This window comes from Mandrillus leucophaeus, unplaced genomic scaffold (genome assembly GCF_000951045.1).
Source record: "Mandrillus leucophaeus isolate KB7577 unplaced genomic scaffold, Mleu.le_1.0 Scaffold27, whole genome shotgun sequence".
Classification (NCBI taxonomy): domain Eukaryota; kingdom Metazoa; phylum Chordata; class Mammalia; order Primates; family Cercopithecidae; genus Mandrillus; species Mandrillus leucophaeus.
In genome coordinates, this window is record NW_012102809.1 from 175854 (window position 1) to 193619 (window position 17766).

At 49.1% G+C, this 17766-nt stretch overlaps 1 protein-coding gene across 1 annotated transcript in view; it reads left to right on the top strand.

Moving 5' to 3' along the window:
• Positions 1 to 5328: 5328 nt before the first annotated feature.
• Positions 5329 to 17766, top strand: part of DUSP22 (dual specificity phosphatase 22) — a 47526-nt gene continuing 35088 nt past the window's right edge. The window contains exons 1-2 of the mRNA XM_011984535.1: positions 5329 to 5360; positions 12853 to 12935. Coding sequence (XP_011839925.1) covers positions 12927 to 12935 — 9 coding nt within the window. The 5' untranslated portion in view covers positions 5329 to 5360; positions 12853 to 12926. The remainder of the gene's footprint in view (positions 5361 to 12852; positions 12936 to 17766) is intronic.

The following is a 17766-nucleotide window of genomic DNA, read 5'->3' on the forward strand; positions in this document are numbered from 1 at the left end:
TCATCCCTGGCTTTGAAACCCAGAAAGTCCTTTCTGACATAGAAAGAATTAAGATTCCACCGCCACCCCACCCCACACACGGCCTTCTGCGGCTGCTTGCTCAGGAATTTACTTCTCAACATCAGTTTGGGTGGGGTTCTTAGATTCCATGCATCCTGAAGGACTAAAAGAAATGTTTAAAAAATAAACTCAAAATATTTCCTGCCTTAGAAGCAGTATTCTTTTGTGCTTAAGTGCGTTTTTGTGGCTGAGGATTTGTGTTTTTGCATTCCTGTGAAGCTGGAGTTAGCACAGTGTGACACGTGGGTGTGAAGCTATCCGTCAAGAGGAACCATCAAGCATGGAGAATCTTTAGGATGATTTCAGAGCATTTCTGCAGAAGGGTTCTGCCTATATTATCTATGCCCAGACAGTCTTGTAACAGAAAACAGGAATCTTTGACCTGCAGAATGCCAGAGACCATCTTCCTCTGTGGCCTGTGCTGTTTCATCACCGTTTGTTCACTGACTTCCTCTCAGTGTGTTCGACTCTGGGCAGGTTTTAGGGACACATTAGGAGACAAGACAGATGCAGCCCCTGCTGCAAGATCAATCCGAAAGTCAGGAAATGAATAAAGCCATTTAGCCACTGATAACTGCGGTGAAGAAAATAAAACAAGGCGATATGAGAGAGAGAGTGCCGGGGAGTTCGGTGGTCAGGAGAGACCTCCCTGGAAATGGTCATCTTGTGGGAGGCTGCTCAGGACCAGCGTCCCCAGCGCAGGGAAAGGACAGTTTCAGAGGCCCGAAGAGGATTAGCGTCAATTCTGTGCTTTTTACTTTAGCGTAGTGGGACATTCCCGAATTGCGTTTACAAACTCTTTTTTCCGACTTGGCCTGGCTTTCTACCAGGTGGTCATGATTTCATTTTCTCCCTGTGTTTCTTGCTTCTGGCTTGAGCTCAGCTCCTGCATGGGCTGACTGGTCAGCCGGGTTGTACCAGATGAACACCTTGTTTTTCCCAGGTCTCCTCTGCTGGAAAGTTACTTGATTTTATTTCATGTTCTCTTTCTCTGTACTCGGATTACCAGCAACAAAAATATTGTGAAAGTAGATGGGTCAAAATTTTTGTGATTTCCAGGTTGAAAGCCCACATCAGGGTCCGTGGTGGTAAGCAACAGCATCCAAACGTGGTTACCTTGGGTAGAACAGAGCAGAGCAGACAGCCTGGTGGCTGGAGAGCCAGACTCGGGGCAACCTTGGCGGGAGCAGATGCTTAAACTGGTCACTGAGAGCATTTCTGGGGCTACTGCAAGATGCTGATGCTGCAGCCAGTGGGCTCTGAAGGTACCAACAGCCCTGCTGCCTCTGTTGCCAAAGAGGACACTCCAGGCTGTCCCTGCCGTCGGCGAGCAGACTTGTCACACACGGGGCACACCCATGTAGCAGCGAAGGCTCATGTGAGCAGGTGTCCGGCTTTGGCAGCTTCTGTACTAAGAGCCGGGCTCTGCTTCCCACCCAGACTCCCTGGGCCCAGGAGATCCCCAAACCTAGGAAAGGGTTTCAGAGACTGGAAAACCAATAAAATAAATGGCCATTATAGGGTTTGTGATTTTCGAGCATACCCAGGAGATAAAGGACCCCACACAGTGGGAACTTCTTCTCTGTTTAGAACGATTATTTGGGGCAAAGAAAGTGCTATTGCAAGGTGGGACCAGTAAGGGGTATTGGGAGAGTGGGGGTGACCTGGCTCGGCTGGACGTGAGAAGGAAGTTAGGGGAACCCTTCAGAGATACGTTGGAGCCAACGTGCGAAAGCCATGCTGAATATGTATTGAATGTTTGGCCTTGATTTTTTAAGTAAAAGGGTTGTCACTGAACATTTTGAGGTAGAAAATCACCCAGGAAGAATATGGCTTTAGAAAATTAATTTGATAGGACAGAGGAGTGAGTTCAGTGTTTACTACTGTAACCCCCGTGGGAACTGAGGCTCTGGGCAAGGCCGAGGAGGGATACCGTGAGGGTCTTCTAATTCCCGGGAGGAGGGGAGCGGAGAATTGAGAGAGGTGCCACAGTGGTGGGAGCCCCAGGTTTTCCATGCGGGGTGACTGGGAGAAGGTGGCATCATCGGGGCAGGAGGACTCGACACGGGGGTGGGAAAAGAGTGGTTTGCTCGAGATGGTTCTGCAGCAAGCCGGGCTCCAGACGGTGAATTTAGGAGTCAGAACATCACGGTTCTACAACATTAGAATGTGGAGATGGTCTACTCTCATGCCCTCATTTAATTTTAAAGATAATATAAAATTTATTAGTTTGTGTTTAGTAGAGAAGACAGTAGATGTACAAAGAAAAAAAGCAAAGATGGGCTGTAATCTGTTTTCCAAATAATCCCTCTTGATTTAAAAAAAAAAAAAAAAAAAAAAAACCACCATAAATTGGCATAGTGCATGCACAGGACTAGCGTGTCAGGTGGTGTAGGCAAGCTCAGAGAGAAATGCAGAAGCCCCCCTCTGGGAGCCCGCCATCGCCATCACGGAGGTGCGCATGGTGACGAAGGGAGTGTGCTGCGCACAGCTCTACCTTTCCTGTTTTTCATACCATTTTCAAGATGTATTAAGTTAAAATGCATGAGATTGTCTTCCTCACAGTCCCACACATCTTAGGCATCTTAGTAGTATTTCATTTCATGGCACCTAACTCAGAGTCTGGATAGCAGCCAGTGGCCACAGTGTCCGCTGTGCAGGGCCATCTCCTTGCACTGGCCCCTGCCTTCTCTCCACCTCTCTCCCACTCCTCCCCAGTAGAGACAGGACCCTTTCTCCAGGCTGACTGTTCTGTCCCCTACCTGTCTGCCCGCTCCTCTTGGGCTGCAGTTCCCCTGAGTGCCACGGTCCCCAGGAAGCCCTCTGTGACCCCAGAGTGATCAGGTCACCTCCACTTTCCCTACGTGAGCTGCTCCGTGAGGGCAGGGCCCTGTCTCCCAGTCACACCAGTACCCCGAGTGTGCAGCGTTGTGCCCGAGGAACTTTATCCACGGCAGTATGTTCTCTGACTTTGGGCAGATAAACATGCTTATGGTCTGGAAACATTTTGATCTAGAAAATCACCCAGTGATTATAACTGTAGAGATACGGAGCCATTTGCAGTCACTGCTGTAAAAGAAAAGTGTTTCTGACACTTGCTTAAGCCAGCAAGGAAGACTCCATTCAAGACTATTGCAGCAGGGGAGGACGCGACTCCAGTGTGGCAGGGACGAGGGTGGATGGAAAGCGGGGGGCAGGGTGAGGGAGTGGGTGGAACGCCACTCAGGGGAACTGGATTAGACGTCGGGGTGGAGGAAGGGCCGCTTGGTGGGGTCTTAGGGGATCCACTCAGCAGGTCTCTGCTCGCCAAGGACCGGGCCTTCTTGAGAAAAGGACTCAGGAACCTGGCTAAAGTTCGGTCAAGGAGGGGTCATTGCATTGCCAGCCAAAAGAGCCACGTGGCAATGATGCTCTTTAGTATCTACTGCCACATCCTGAAAAAGACAGGAGAGACCCTTGGGAATGAGAGACTACACACAGCAAAGCTCTGTGCAGCCAAGCATTGCCAGAGAACGTCAGTGGGATCCACATCCAGGGCGAACTTGCATTGTTCCTGTGTTTCAAAATAGGAATGATAAAGTATAGACTCCACCCTTCCTCCCAGGAGAATCCTAAAGACTGGTTATGCTTCCAGAAAGACCCGTCAGGTGTTTCAGCTCCCGGGCAGTGGGTGCTGGCGTTGTCCTCTGAGACGTCGTCTCACATGCTCCTGGTTACGGGGCTAACCCGACCTGCCTCCATCGGTGACTTCAGTCACGGACAGAACTGAGCTCGGTCCTGTGGGGCACTCTCCAAGCTAATTTCGCATCCTTACCACTCTGGGTATTGAGTCAGCCAGGGTGACCGCACAGCCCTGTGCCCGGGGCACTGCTGGTTTTTGCCTGTTTTCCTGAAGTGATGATCAGCAGAGCCTGTTTTCTTTCTTGGACTGTCCCAGTTTGGTTGATGCATTACGTGGCCCCTTGGCTCGTTGTCCCTCTGCAGAGAGACTAACTCTGGGCCTAGCACTGCTGCCCTGATGTGAGCCGCGATAGGTCCCCTGCAATGACTAGACATGAGCCATCCGTTTTTAGCGAGGCAGCCGGTGGTCAGGAAGATTCTTGAAGAAATCAGCAAACATGAAGAACCGTACTACAGGCTCTTTCGACTTTCTCAGTGGGAGTGAAGGAAGACAGGGGAGCTGCGGGGATGGGAGTGGCAGACAGGAGGGTGAGGCTGGGACATCCGGGGATCTGTGGTGAAGTGTCACCAAAACCGCTGGGTGTATGTGCTTGGAAATCCTGGTGAGTGATAGAGTGAGCACATTTTAATGAATGGTACCGTGTCCTTATTTAAATTTCAGTGTGTCCATGCAAAGTGCTGGCAAGACGAGAATTTGCTTCCTATTTCGCAAATCATGGGTGTGAAAGAAACCACCTCCAGTTCTCATTGCTGATCTGCTAAATCATTCCGTATGGGGGCTGGAGGTGGAGGGGAGGGCTGGCCCAGAAATCGTGTTTTTAACAGAGTCTGGAGTTCTGATGGGGAGTTTGGTTTGAGAACCACTGCCTTGGACATTTTGCAACAAAGATGTGTTCTTATTAACTTGCATATATTTGCAGGTTGGATCATGTATTTAATTATTTAACAACCCCTTGTTGACTGTCATCCTGGCCTGGGGCTCGGGAGGCAGCAGTGAGCGACACGATTCGTTTGCTGCCCAAGGAGTTTTCCCGACAGACAGATGGGTCTTCACGTGGTCATGCCCTCACAACAGCATCGCCACCCAGGGGACACGGAGGGCTACCAGCACTGAGTCAGGGGCCGAGTCGGGGGCCAACCCTGGACTCAGGGCTCAGGACAGGCCAAGGGTGAGGTGGGCGGAAACGTAACCGCCTGCAGCGGGCACCGTGTGTGCAGCGGGCACCGTGTGTGCAGTGGCCTCGTGCAGCAGAGCACAGGGCTGCGGGGCCGCCAGGGCTGCAGGGCCAGGGTGGGCAGGCGGGGCAGGGGACTTGGGCCCTCGGAATGCCCACCAGCACTGCAGGGCTGCAAATGAGGATGACGGGGTCAAAGCCGGGCCCTCAACCCAGCGAGGCGATGGGCACCACCTGCAGCCTTCCACAGGCCGCTGGGGGTGCTGGGTCGCCCACGTGTCTGTCAGGGAGGGGCTGTACTGGGGAAGCGCCTGGGCTTTGCAGGGATCCTGCTGCTGGGTGAGGCCCCTTCTGCAAAGCCATCCACTTAGAGTCTGCCAGGCTCACGTCTGTGTCTGTCTTCCTCCTAGATCCTGCCCGGCCTGTACATCGGCAACTTCAAAGGTGAGTTCTTGCTTTTTTGTTGTTGTGGTAAAATACACAGAACATAAGATGTGTCTTCTTGACCATTTTAAAGTGTGTAGGTCAGTGGCTTTAAGTAATTTGCATTGCTGTGCAGCCGCCACCAACATCCTTCTGCAGGACATTTCCCGTTCCCAAACTGAAACTGTGTCCCTGTTAAACACTAACTCCCCATTCTGCTCCTCCCAGCCCTGGGCAGCCACCATTCTGCTTTCTGCCTCTAAGAATCTGACGACTCTCAGAGCCTCCTCCTAGTGGAATCACACAGTGTTTGTGCTTTTGAGATGGGCTGATTTTACTGAGTACAGTGTCACAGTTCATCCATGTCGCAGCAAGTGTCAGAATGGCCTTCCTTCTTAAAGCCGAATAGTGTGTGCAGAGGCCTCATTTTGCTTCCATTTATTTGTTCGTGGACATTTGGGCTGTTTCCACCAAAAGTGAGTTCGCTTTCTAAAAGATCAGCTTTAGACTTCTCATGGGTGAGACTGACAGGCAAAGTGTAGGCTCAGGCTACGGTCTGTTCTGGGAGTGGCCACCACGTGCACCCAAGCCCCTTGCTGGGTGCACCCCAACCCCTTGCCCGTCCCCTGATGGAGTGGGGTGAGGCTGTGAGGCTCCAGCTCTGCCTCAGGTGCTCCTTTTAACTCTCCACCCCCGTTGGGACATGATCATCAAAAGATGGTGGACAACAGGCACATTCAGCAATCACGTGACTGACTTATAACCTTTGACCACTTTCATTTTTTAGTTACTGTTGAGAAATTTTCAGAAGCCTGTTCTTTTTAAGTCACCCGGGAAACAAGAGTGACAATTTCATTTCTGGCAGATTCTCGTCTGCTGCTGCTGCTCTTCTCACACATTTCCTGCCCCTTGTTCGGTACTAATTGATTCGCTGTCGGCTACTGACTCAGCTCTAGAGCTCGGTGGTCCCTGGGCCTATCGGCTTCCAGGGAGGGGCCAAGCCCGCCTGCCAGGTGACATTCAGAGTTTGTGTAAGTGAATCACTGAGATGAGGTGGGAGGATAGAGATGAGGGGCCCTTAATAGGCTGGGAGGGGCTTGGGAAGCTTGCAGACAAGGCCCCACCGTGTTAGGTTGGACAGAGCTGGACCGTGTCGTCGGCAGCTCCTGCTCCTCCCTTCCCTCACAAGCCGGAACTTGGCCACTCCTGTCGGCTTTCTGGATGCTGCTGAAATTTCCGAGTTCAGATTCAAACTGATTGTGCAAATAATCTTTATTATTTCTCTGCGCTCTGTATGATGTTTATTTCCACACACCTCCCGCCCCATCTCCCTCCAGCTCACTCATTGGCCTCCAGGAGAATTAAGCACAGAGCTGACAGCTGCTGATTGTACAGCATGTTAAAAATAGTACTGGGCTTGCTAAATTAGTAAGCGTTGTGGTTCTGAAAAAGCAGCAAACCCGTTGTGGGGGGCAGGCCGGGGGACATTAATGAAGCGAATGTCAGAGTTATTTAGTGAGGTATTAACTGTTTTCATGGGGAAAGGGAGTGTCTTTGAGAACAGAGTTTAGGATAAGTTCTTAGAAGTAGAATTCTGGATGAAAGGTTTGAAATTGAACATTTTAATAAATATGAACCAAATTCAGTACTTCTGACAATAGTATGTGAGAGTTTCAGCCTTAATCATGAAAGATTACCTTTTCTGGAAGGATGGCTTTAAGAAAATATTTAAAATTCTTTTCATACCACACGCTACACCTGTTTTCTAAATATTCCGTGACATAGGACTCCTTCCAGCTTCCTGGGTCTCGTGCTTTGTGGTTTAGTCTCTGAGAGTGCTGTGGACAGCCCACCTCCTCTCCTTGTTCTTCGGGTCGATGCTGTGTTACTACCTTGAGTTATTCTGATGTTGGCATGAGGTTGTGTTTTATTCACTCATTAGCCAAACGTTTATTAAATGCTTTCCAGGTACAAGGCTTGTCTGAAAGAAAGGAAGGAGAGTGCAGTGAATTGGCAATAGGGCTGGAAGGAGAGGAAGTATTTTCCCCCGTTGTACTGTGAATTCACTTGTTCATTGCACAAGCTTGTCGGGAGCACACAGTGTGCTGGGAGTTGGATGTGGACCAGCGTCCCTGTCCTCAGGCTGTCAGAGTCCAACAGCAGGTGCAGAACAGGCAGGGGCCAGTGTGTGTCCTCAGACGAGTTACACACCTGGGGGTGTGGACTGGGAAGATGGCGTCTGCCTCACAGGGCTGTCGTGGGGCTGACCCAGACAATGGGCGATGCCCTCGGTGGCTCAGTGCCCAATACCTGGTGCCCTGAGAAATAAACACCCACACACTCACTGCTACTGCCATGGGGCCCGATAGATGCCAGGTCTGCAGTAGGCAGCTGGGTGGCATTAGCTGGCAAGGGTGGAAACCTGTGTGGAATGTGGCCTCTTTTTTCCTGGGCGGTGAATCCAGCTGTCATCTGTGCTCTCGCCTGGCATCTCATATAGTCATTTATCTTGCTCTTTTAAAATCACAAGTAATACGTTCCTCTTGTAACACAAGAACCAGGAAAGTGGAAAGGAACGTGGACAGTCACTCCCTTCTTCTGTCCCTTCTCCTTCCTCCCCTCCCTTCTCTTCCCCTTCCCATTTCCTCTCTTCCCTCCCCACTTCCCTCCTTTTTCTCTCCCTCCCTTCCTTCCTTCTCCTCTTCCCTCCTTCCTTTCAGTGGGATCCCTCACATGTCACTCTGCAACCCTTAAAAAAAAAAAAAAAAAAGCTTTGTAATGAATCAACAAATGGTTTTGCAGCACCTGGTGACTATTCCTCCTGGAGAAGACCCACAAACAAACCCAGCTCTGAGCCCGGCCTTTGGGTCTTCGACGCTTTGGTGAGAGCCTCCCTGTTGGGGCTGCCCACACGCCAGGAGGGAAGCCAGAGAGAGCAGCCCCTCCCTGGGCCAGAGGGTGGGTCTGTGGCTTCCTTCCAACTGGGCACCAGCAACAGTGGATGTCAGCTGACACAGGAAGCCCTCGTTGTTTGAAGATGTCCACAGATTCTAGAAAAGAGGGAACGCTCTTCGGCACGGTGTGTTTGCCGGTGGTGCGCGTTGAGACCATGTTCACAGTCTAGAGCTTGTGTTCTGTGTCTGCCAGGGAGACAGACAGCCCTGGTGGGTACCCAGTTGTTTGGACAAGGCCAGCCTGGTCAGAGGTAGTCTGCTGCCAGCTCGCTGAGACAAAATAACCATGCTCGATAGGTCAGCATATGTCCATCCAGACTTACTTTTCCACGTGAATTCCCACTGGTTACCTTCCTGTTGGCTTTATGAGTTACCAGCCTGTTGCATTTGTGATTGGCAGTTGGGGAGGAGCCACTGGCACCAGGCCGAAGTCCGTCCCCTCTGGGGCTCGCTGTTAGGGTGCACGTGGCCTTCTGGGGTTCTCGCTAAAGTGCACGTTCTGATCAAGTAGATCCGGGGTGGAGTCGGCTGCAGGTGATGCTGTGCTGAGGGTTGGAGTAGACCCAGGGTGGAGTCAGCTCCAGGTGATGCTGTGCTGACCCGGGGTGGTGTCGGCTGCAGGTGATGCTGTGCTGAGGGTTGGAGTAGACCCGGGGTGGAGTCGGCTCCAGGTGATGCTGTGCTGAGGGTTGGAGTAGACCCGGGGTGGAGTCGGCTCCAGGTGATGCTGTGCTGAGGGTTGGAGTAGACCCGGGGTGGAGTCAGCTCCAGGTGATGCTGTGCTGAGGGTTGGAGTAGACCCGGGGTGGAGTCGGCTCCAGGTGATGCTGTGCTGAGGGTTGGAGTAGACCCAGGGTGGAGTCGGCTCCAGGTGATGCTGTGCTGAGGGTTGGAGTAGACCCGGGGTGGAGTCAGCTCCAGGTGATGCTGTGCTGAGGGTTGGAGTAGACCCGGGGTGGAGTCAGCTCCAGGTGATGCTGTGCTGAGGGTTGGAGTAGACCCAGGGTGGAGTCAGCTCCAGGTGATGCTGTGCTGAGGGTTGGAGTAGACCCAGGGTGGAGTCAGCTCCAGGTGATGCTGTGCTGCCGGTTGGAGTAGACCCGGGGTGGAGTCAGCTCCAGGTGATGCTGTGCTGAGGGTTGGAGTAGACCCGGGGTGGAGTTGGCTCCAGGTGATGCTGTGCTGCCGGTTGGAGGACCCCGTGCTGAGCACCGGCGTGCTGAGTTCTGCCCCTGTAGGTCTGTGCTCAGGAGGAGCGCGCTGGAAATATACAAGCTTGTGTCTGTGCCCCGAGGAAGCTCCACCCTGGGCCTTACAGCTGGATTCCCAGCTCGTGACCTCACTGCTCCCTGGCCTTCCAGGACAATCAATAATGTGAAGTCCGTAAGAAATAAAGTTCCAGGGTCATCACCCAGCAGGTTTCATTAAGCATTCTATGCACTCGAGTCAGTGGGCAGAGCCTGTGCCTCACGGGAAGGGATGCATCAGCGGCCGTGCTGTGAGCCTGCAGGGAGGAGGAGGAGAAGCGCTGGCCCTGGAGTGCTTCCCTTTGCTTCGGAGTCCAGCAGTCCGCTGGCTGTTGTGTGATATCGAGTGGTCTTCTGTATTCAGAAATGTATACTTTTTTTTCCCCAGGCCACTTTAAAAAGATTGGCTGTGTATTTGTATTATAAAGGCATTTTACTGGGTGAAGAGAATGTTCTAAAGTTATGATCTGTGACGGTTACGCAGCCTTGTGAACGTATGAAACCACTGAATCATGGACTTGATCAGGGTCCATATTATGGTCTGTGAATTACATCTCATTAAAGCTGCTGTGAAAGGAGAAAAGTAGATTGAAACAAATACGGATTGTTAAAATTCGAACGCCAGGCGGAATGGGTGTCGGGAGGAGCCAGGCGGGAGGGTAAGATGAGCTGGCACCGTCAGGCTGCCCCACGTCTGCTGGGTGCCTGTCCCACCTCCTGCGGGTTCGGGGAGCGCCAAAGCCCTGGCTTCGTCTGTTTCACTGCTTGTCTAAAACGTCCATGCTGGTGGCGATTGGAAAATCCCATTTTGGTGTGAATGTGGGACTGGCTGCCTGTGGCTTCCAAAACGATTCTAGCTTCTGCCTAATTCCAAGCTAGCCCTGCTGGTACCCCAACCTGTGAGGGGTGGGGGTTGGCAGTGAGTCCGCATGTGCTGTGTAGATGGCTCCCATCCATAGCAGGGGGCTTCGAGGTAACTGTTTAGCTCGAGCGGGAGTGAGAGGCGACTGTTCCTGCATGATGGATGCCTTTCTGAGCCTGATAAAGGGCTCGTGTTCCTCATATAAAAAGGTTTTTTCTTTCTCACTTTGGGTCAAAAGATGAGCCGGTCAGAGATAAACTGAGGCAAAATACTGGAAAGCAATAGCCCTAAATTGGAAGCTCGAGAATTTGAATCTGGGAAAGCAGTAGCCTGGAATGTGAAGCCTGAGAGGTTGGAGCAATGAAAAGAGTTTTAAAATGAAACTGGTATTTTGATATTAGTTAAATTTTTTTCCTGACATTGCTGAATGTTTAAAACAACATTTCTTGATTTCTGCGTCCTCATCAAGGCTTGTTGGAAATGGAGATGCCTCAGCCCCGGCTGGATCAGGAACTAAGCTCTGGCCTCCGCCTTTCTAACTGAGCCTCTTGATAGTTCACAGGGTGTTAAACTTCGGAGCCACTCATGTAGAACACACACACACACACACACACACGCACGCGCGCGTAAACGATAAGGAAAAACCCACTTGTAATTCTGTCTCTGAGCTGGGGCTGCCTTTGTACCGGTCCCGCCGTGCTCCCTGCTGTGTTTGTCTCTGTGCTTTTATACATTGGGTTTGTGTCACATTCATGGTTCACATTATACCCTGAGCATTTTCCCATGCCATGAAATAGTCTCCAGAACCATGACAATTAAACATTTGCCTTTCTTTGTTGTTGTTGTTTTGTTTTGTTTGAGGTGGACTCTCACTCTGTTGCCCAGGCTGGAGTTCGGTGGGGCGATCTCGGCTCACGGCAACCTCCGCCTCCTGAGTTCAAGCGATCCTCCTACTTCAGCCTCCCTAGTAGTGGGGATTACAGGTGCACACCACCACGCCCAGATAATTTTTGTAATTTTAGTAGAGACGTGGTTTCGTCATGTTGGCCAGGCTGGTCTCACACTCCTGAACTCAGGTGATCCGCCTGTCTCGGCCTCCCAAAGTTCCAGGATTACAGGCGCGAGTCACCACACCCGGCCTGAACATTTGCCTTTCAATCCATTTCTCCTGTATCATTTTGAAAAGCTTGGCCAGGCTGGGATGGGGGCGCAGGGCAGTGGACCTCCTCATTTCCTGCTGGCCCCGGTTTTGTAGGTTAGTAGAAGGTTCCAATTCAGGGGATCACACCATTCAGTCTTCTTTTTGCAGGTGGGAACATTGGAAGGGAATATAATTTTGTTTTCTTCCTAGTTTCATATGGAGATAATTTAATAGCCAACTGAGAGCTGATGGACAATTCTGTTTGGAATTTCCAGAGCGAGTTTCATTTTCTAATTGTGCTTTAAAGTGAATATAGATGATGTAAACCACAGGCCTGTCTGATTCCAGAACTGTCCATGCTTTTGACATCTGGGGAAAGAAGTAACGCACAGGCTCCTTTGTCTTCCAGAGTTAGTGGTTCTTTTGTATTTAGCTTTTTAAGAATTCTAATCATTAAGAGGTCATTGAATTAAAAAAAATATTTTAAATATTCCTAATATTATGTGTCTCATGCAAAAAGACTGACCTAAGGTCGTCTCTTACAAATGCTGACTACAAAATGGTCTCGTAAATTTAGCTTCTTGATGATGTAATCCATCATGATTACAACGTTGATTAATCTAAGTGCACTTCAAGTTCTAGATTAACACTTTTTTTGCCTAAAAGGAAGAAGCTGAGGCAAAATTAATACAGAGAGTTTATTTGGGCCAAGCTTGAGGACTGTAGCCTGAAACACGCTTTCAAGTTGCCTTGGGGAGTGCTCCGGAGAATAAAATAGAGGCTCAAGTTTTTAAAGAAAAAAAGGCGAATCAGGAGAGTGGTGATTACAAAAACTTGTTGAGCAGGAATTCTCATTGGTTTATAGAAGTAATTACGTTGGTTAATGACTGGCTATACGATATTGAACTGTGATGTACGGCATCTTATGGCTCCTTGGCATCAGTCTAGGGACCACATGGCAGATGGTTCGAGGTAGCCATTTAGCCAAGCAGGAGTGAGCGGAGGCTGCTGTTATATTCCAGAGGCCTGTCTGTGCCTGATCATTTCAAGGGACTCTTGTTCCTCATAGAAAGTTTTTTTCTTTGTCACTTTGGGTCAAAAGATGAGACGATCAGAAATAAAGCTAGACAAAGGTATGAAAGCAGTAGCCCGAAATTCCCTACGTATATGGTCAGTTATGAAGTTTCAGGAAAGAAATATGCAAGTCATTTTGTGGGTTTCTTTTTGTTTTTTTTTTTTTCTGGCTAGAGTTTAGGAGTAATTAACTTGCAAAGATATCAAAATGTCCATCCCCTTTCTTCTCTGACAGATGCCAGGGATGCGGAACAGTTGAGCAAGAACAAGGTGACACATATTCTGTCTGTCCACGATAGTGCCAGGCCTATGTTGGAGGTAAGAGAGCACCGGGGGGCGTGTGTGGGTGTCTTCGTTTGTATTCTGTGGGAGTGCGTGTGACATTCACGAAGGCGGCCACGTTCTCTCCGTGCGAACTTGCTCCTGCGGTCTCTGAGGGTGCTCCCGTTGTGCTCAGGCCATATTTACGTTACCGCGCTGTCTGTGGCGTGGTGCAAGGGTGTGTGCTTTTTCTGATCACCCTCCTGCTGCGTTGCCACTTTGGCTTTCTTGGCTAAATGCCTAGCAATAAGCTGATGCTGCATTTCCCACTGGACCTTACGGACATTTAAAGCCCATTTTCATTCCTTTCAGAGTTATCTCTGGTTTTAAAATCCAAAACACTTCGGCCTGCTCATTTCCGGATTTTGTCCCCTTTAAGCTGAAATAGCCACCATTGGCATTCAGGGGTTAAAGAAAACAGAAGGTAAATTGTGCCTGGAGGTTTCCCAGGGCCCTGTAACCTGGAGACTCGTGTAGAAGCTGTTGTGTTTTAGGTTTTCAGGGTAAACAGGGTGTGTCTGCTTGTGCACTAATTCCAAAAACATCTTTAAATTTACCCTAATGGACGGTTTGAGCTGTTGGCTAGAGGTAAAATCTATTTATGTTTATTGGCCTTGACAGAGCCCAAGTTACCTCCTTTTAGAAAATAATGCTGTGTGGTTGCGATGTGTCTGTGTTTTTCTATTTTAGGGTGGGGTGTTGGAAAGGGAGGGGTGACTTGTTCTGAAAGAAAGAATCCTGGTTCAGGCTGTTTTCATTTAGATTTCTATTAGGCAAGAGTAGGTAATGTTTTTTAATTGTATCTATTCTCTTTAGCCATAAGGGCTGCCAGATTTTAGTTAGTATAAAGCAAGCTAAAACTAGTGAGAATGTAGAGTAATAAATGATTCTACTAAACATTGTAGTACCAGAGAACCATAGATGGTGAACAAACCTCAATTAATTTCTCCAGATCGCCGAGCTCCTACTTCCTTGTATTGTTTAGCTCATAAATTTTTTTGGTAAGGTGCCGTAATTTGTGTTCCAGCGTGATTTTATTGGAAATAACAACAACAACAAAACAGTTTTTGGAGCCTAACAGTTCCTTTGAAAATAGCCATTTTTTAATCTGTCAACAGTAGTTTGTATTTAAAATACAGCCAAGCTATGGCCAAGATGGTAAGTTAAACTGCAAACTGGTCATGATTGACTTCCTCTTAAATCACAAGATGAGGCTTGAGGTTTCCTTTATTTTAATAAATTGCAGAGATGCCCTCTCCACCCTCAGCCCCCAGGCCTGCCTCCCTGCCTTATACTCCATGTCATGGAACACACTGTCGTGTGTGCACATGACCCTTAAATCTGCTCCCATTGTAACCTCTGTGTAGACAGGAGATCTGCCAGTGTTAGAAATCAAAGCTCCAGCCCTTGTCACTCGGGAAGCCACAGGCTGGCGAGTGAAGCAGCGGGGGTTGTAACTCACGTATAAGAAGCCCACCGATTGTGTAAAACCTCAGAGGTGCGGGCAAACTGTGTTCCCGCACAGCACACTGCAGATGCTTTTTTATTCCCTTTGTAGCTCAGTCTATAAGGACAAATTCTGCCATTAAAAAGAGAGAGAAGTGCTGCCCTTTTTCTTCACTGGGATGGCTTTTTCTTGGAGACATCCTGTTGTGGTCTCTGGGTGCTGTTATTATCTTAGCTTCATAATAAGTACTTCCATGTGATTTTATATTTATTAAGTGTTATACCACTGTTTTGTAGCATAATGTAGTTTAGTATTGCCCCCTTAGCATTTTATTAATCTTTAAGTTCGCAAGTAATGCATGGTCTATTCTTATTTTAAAAATTAAACCAACAGCCTCTGATTGCACAGTGGGGAAAAGTGAGGCACCAAAGTTACTTGAATTGGTGGTGCCCACACTAAGTTATACTCTTAGAAGTTTCAAATCTTTGTTTAGCTGTCTGCCTGGGGCATAAAGGCAGCCTTCTGTCTTGAGTTTCAAATCCAGATCCGGAAGCTGTGTCCTCACGCAGCCCGAGATGAGTCCGGGAAATGATGTGTTTGCAGTTGGTGGGGAATTAATGGATGGGTTTGATGCCTCGGCAGCTCCATGTTCTGCCGGCCCTGATCCTGGGAGAGAAACGGGGCAGGGATGAAGGTGAGCGGGGCGACTGTGCGGGGCCAAGCAAATGCAGTGCGCTGACCCCCCGGTTGGTGAGAGCCCCTAAGTGAGGGTGAAGGGATAAATGGTAGGCGAGGAGAGAGCTGGGCCTCCTCTATTTTCTGAGATCTTCAAAACCACACGTGTTTATTGATGGCCGCTAGCTTAAATAACATGGAAGGTCTGTTCTCAGGCCTTCAGAGTGGCTGTGCCTTGCCTGTGGTCAGGGAGCGGCTGGATGGTCTCCAATGCGTCTTGGGTGGATGAGACAAGGTATGTTTATCCCCTGGACCATGAGGGATGAGGTGGTCAGCCAAGGGAAAAAGGCCTGTGTCTCCAATTTCTACCTCTTCAGAAGAGTGGCTGAGGAGTAGACCTTCCAGAATGAAGATCTTAGAAACGTAATAGAAACCTGGGGACTTGCAGGCTTTCTGGTCCGCCCTAAAGTCACATCTGAGATTCTGAGCAGCTCTGGCCCATTTCTGTGCCCCACCGCTGTGTGTCTGAGACAGAAGTCCCAGCTAAGCAGGGTCTAGAGATCAGCAAGCCCAGCTCCGTCGCTGGGTGGACAGAAACCTGGAAACCTGGACGACGGGAGACATGAAAGGGCTTGCCTGGGGTTCATTCCCACGGCTGTCTGGATAGCCTGATGGAAGCCGGGAGTCCCCGTTCAGACCGGTGGTTTTCCCGGCATGCCTCGCTGCCTCCGTTCTCTCCTGGCACGACCGATGTTTCTGATATCCTTAGTGGTATTGGTAGATCTTACCAGGTCACTTTTGAAAAAGGTTGTGTGATTTGTGCTTGCTCTAGCAATGTATGAAAGTGCCTTTCCCCCCCACGCCATCACCAGCACAGAGCTTTGATCTTCGCTCTTCTTTACTTCTAATTAGCAAGATTTTTGCTGTTATTTGCTGCAAATACCCTCTTCACACATCCCGTCCCTTTCCAGATAGTTCTTCCCTTTGAAGACAAAGGGTTACTAATTTATTCATTTCTTGAGCCCCTACTACGTTCCAGGCCTTGGGACAGGTACTGTGGGTAACAGAAATGAGTTCATCCCAAGATCTTCCCTGGCAGAGCCTTTGGTGTATGCACAAGATATGCATTGTAGATGCTTTATAAACATTAATGACAGTGAGAGAAGAGCCGTGGCTTGGAGCAGGTGCAAATCCCGTAGGAACAGAGCCGGTGGAAGCCCAGAGAATAAGGTCCCTCTTCTGCCGCCAAATCTGGAGACATCTGACTGGGCCTTTGGCGATGCCTAGGAATTCAGAAAATGTGACCCCTGGCCTTCCAGCTGGTAGAGAATGCCGGGACATGACCCTCTGAGAACCCTGAGTCCAGCAAGGTGGATGGTGTTATTTTGGTGCCTCTGTGGCTTACCCAGCATCATCTGTCAGCACGTGGCAGGGCCAGGGCTGGAACCGAGGCCTTCTCACTACAGAGGCAAGGGTTTTGCAGCCAGCCATAGCCCTTCAGGAGTACACTTTTGGTATCGAAACTTTGGAGCACATGATGCTGGTAAAATGGCGGAAAATCATTGCCACATATATTAATTTCAATAGAAAGTAAGCCCAGACCTGCGTAAGAGGAAAAAACAAAATCCTCCTTCACCTGTTTCCATGCTTCGGACTTTGTCAGGGGGTTGCTTGTGTCTGCTCAGAAGTGTCTCCTTGTTTGTGGGGCTGGGCGGGGGCAGCGTCTCCAGCATCTGCTGATGGTTCTGGGTTTGAGGGTTGGTGAAAACTCCGGTTGCAAAGACAGTGATTTTTCAAATCAGAAACCCGATATTGTTTGTAGTTGCTGAGAAAATAATATTGGGCAATGAAAGGTTTCTCCCTTCCCCTGAAAAAAAGAAACAGAACTCTTTCTAATGTAAAAATTTCGGTGTTTCATTTTTCATTTTGTGTATTTAACCAGAGCACCTGCAGGAAACAAAACTATTTCTCACTATTAACAAAAAAAATGTTTTAAGAAATGTTATCACGCCTTCACTAAGCTTCTAACACGAAGAACCTGACCTTTTTAAAAATAACACGTGTTGTAAGATTACAGTGCAGGATCAGGTAGAGAAAAAGTGATTTATACTCATCTATGAAGACCGGGTATTGTTTGTATACCAGGTAGATTTTATGAGCTAGAGTTCAGCTTGGGTATTTTCTGTCTTCAGTGTGAACCATTTATGGTATTTTTAAAAGAAGGGGATGTTTTCATATGCAGACATTTATTCTTGGTGATTCTGTTTATATTTCTTTTAACACTGAAGACATTTTTGGAAGTGTTGGTGCCAGGACTTCAATTGTGTTAGTTTGTGGTTGGCTTCTGCCTCTGGTTGTTATCTGTATGCCTGTACTTCTGTCTTTATTTACCTGCTTACTGATGAGCAAGCTCCCCAAGGTGAGATGCCCAGTCTGCTTGGATGGCCCCGTCCTCTTTCCCTGGGTCGCTGCCCAGCTGCCACGTGGCCCTGAGGTTGAGGCTCCTGGAGGGGCCCTGGTTTCCTGCCACGTGTTCCTCTTGCTGATCCACCCCGTTTCTCTTGAACAGAAGTTTTGTTGGCTCCTCAAATGTAAAGCAAGCCAGAAGCAAGATGATAAAGGGTGTTTAAAGCTGAAGAAGGCATATGTGTATTCTCTTTCCTCTCTTCCCACCCTCTCCTGCCCACATGAATTCTCCCCTCCCTC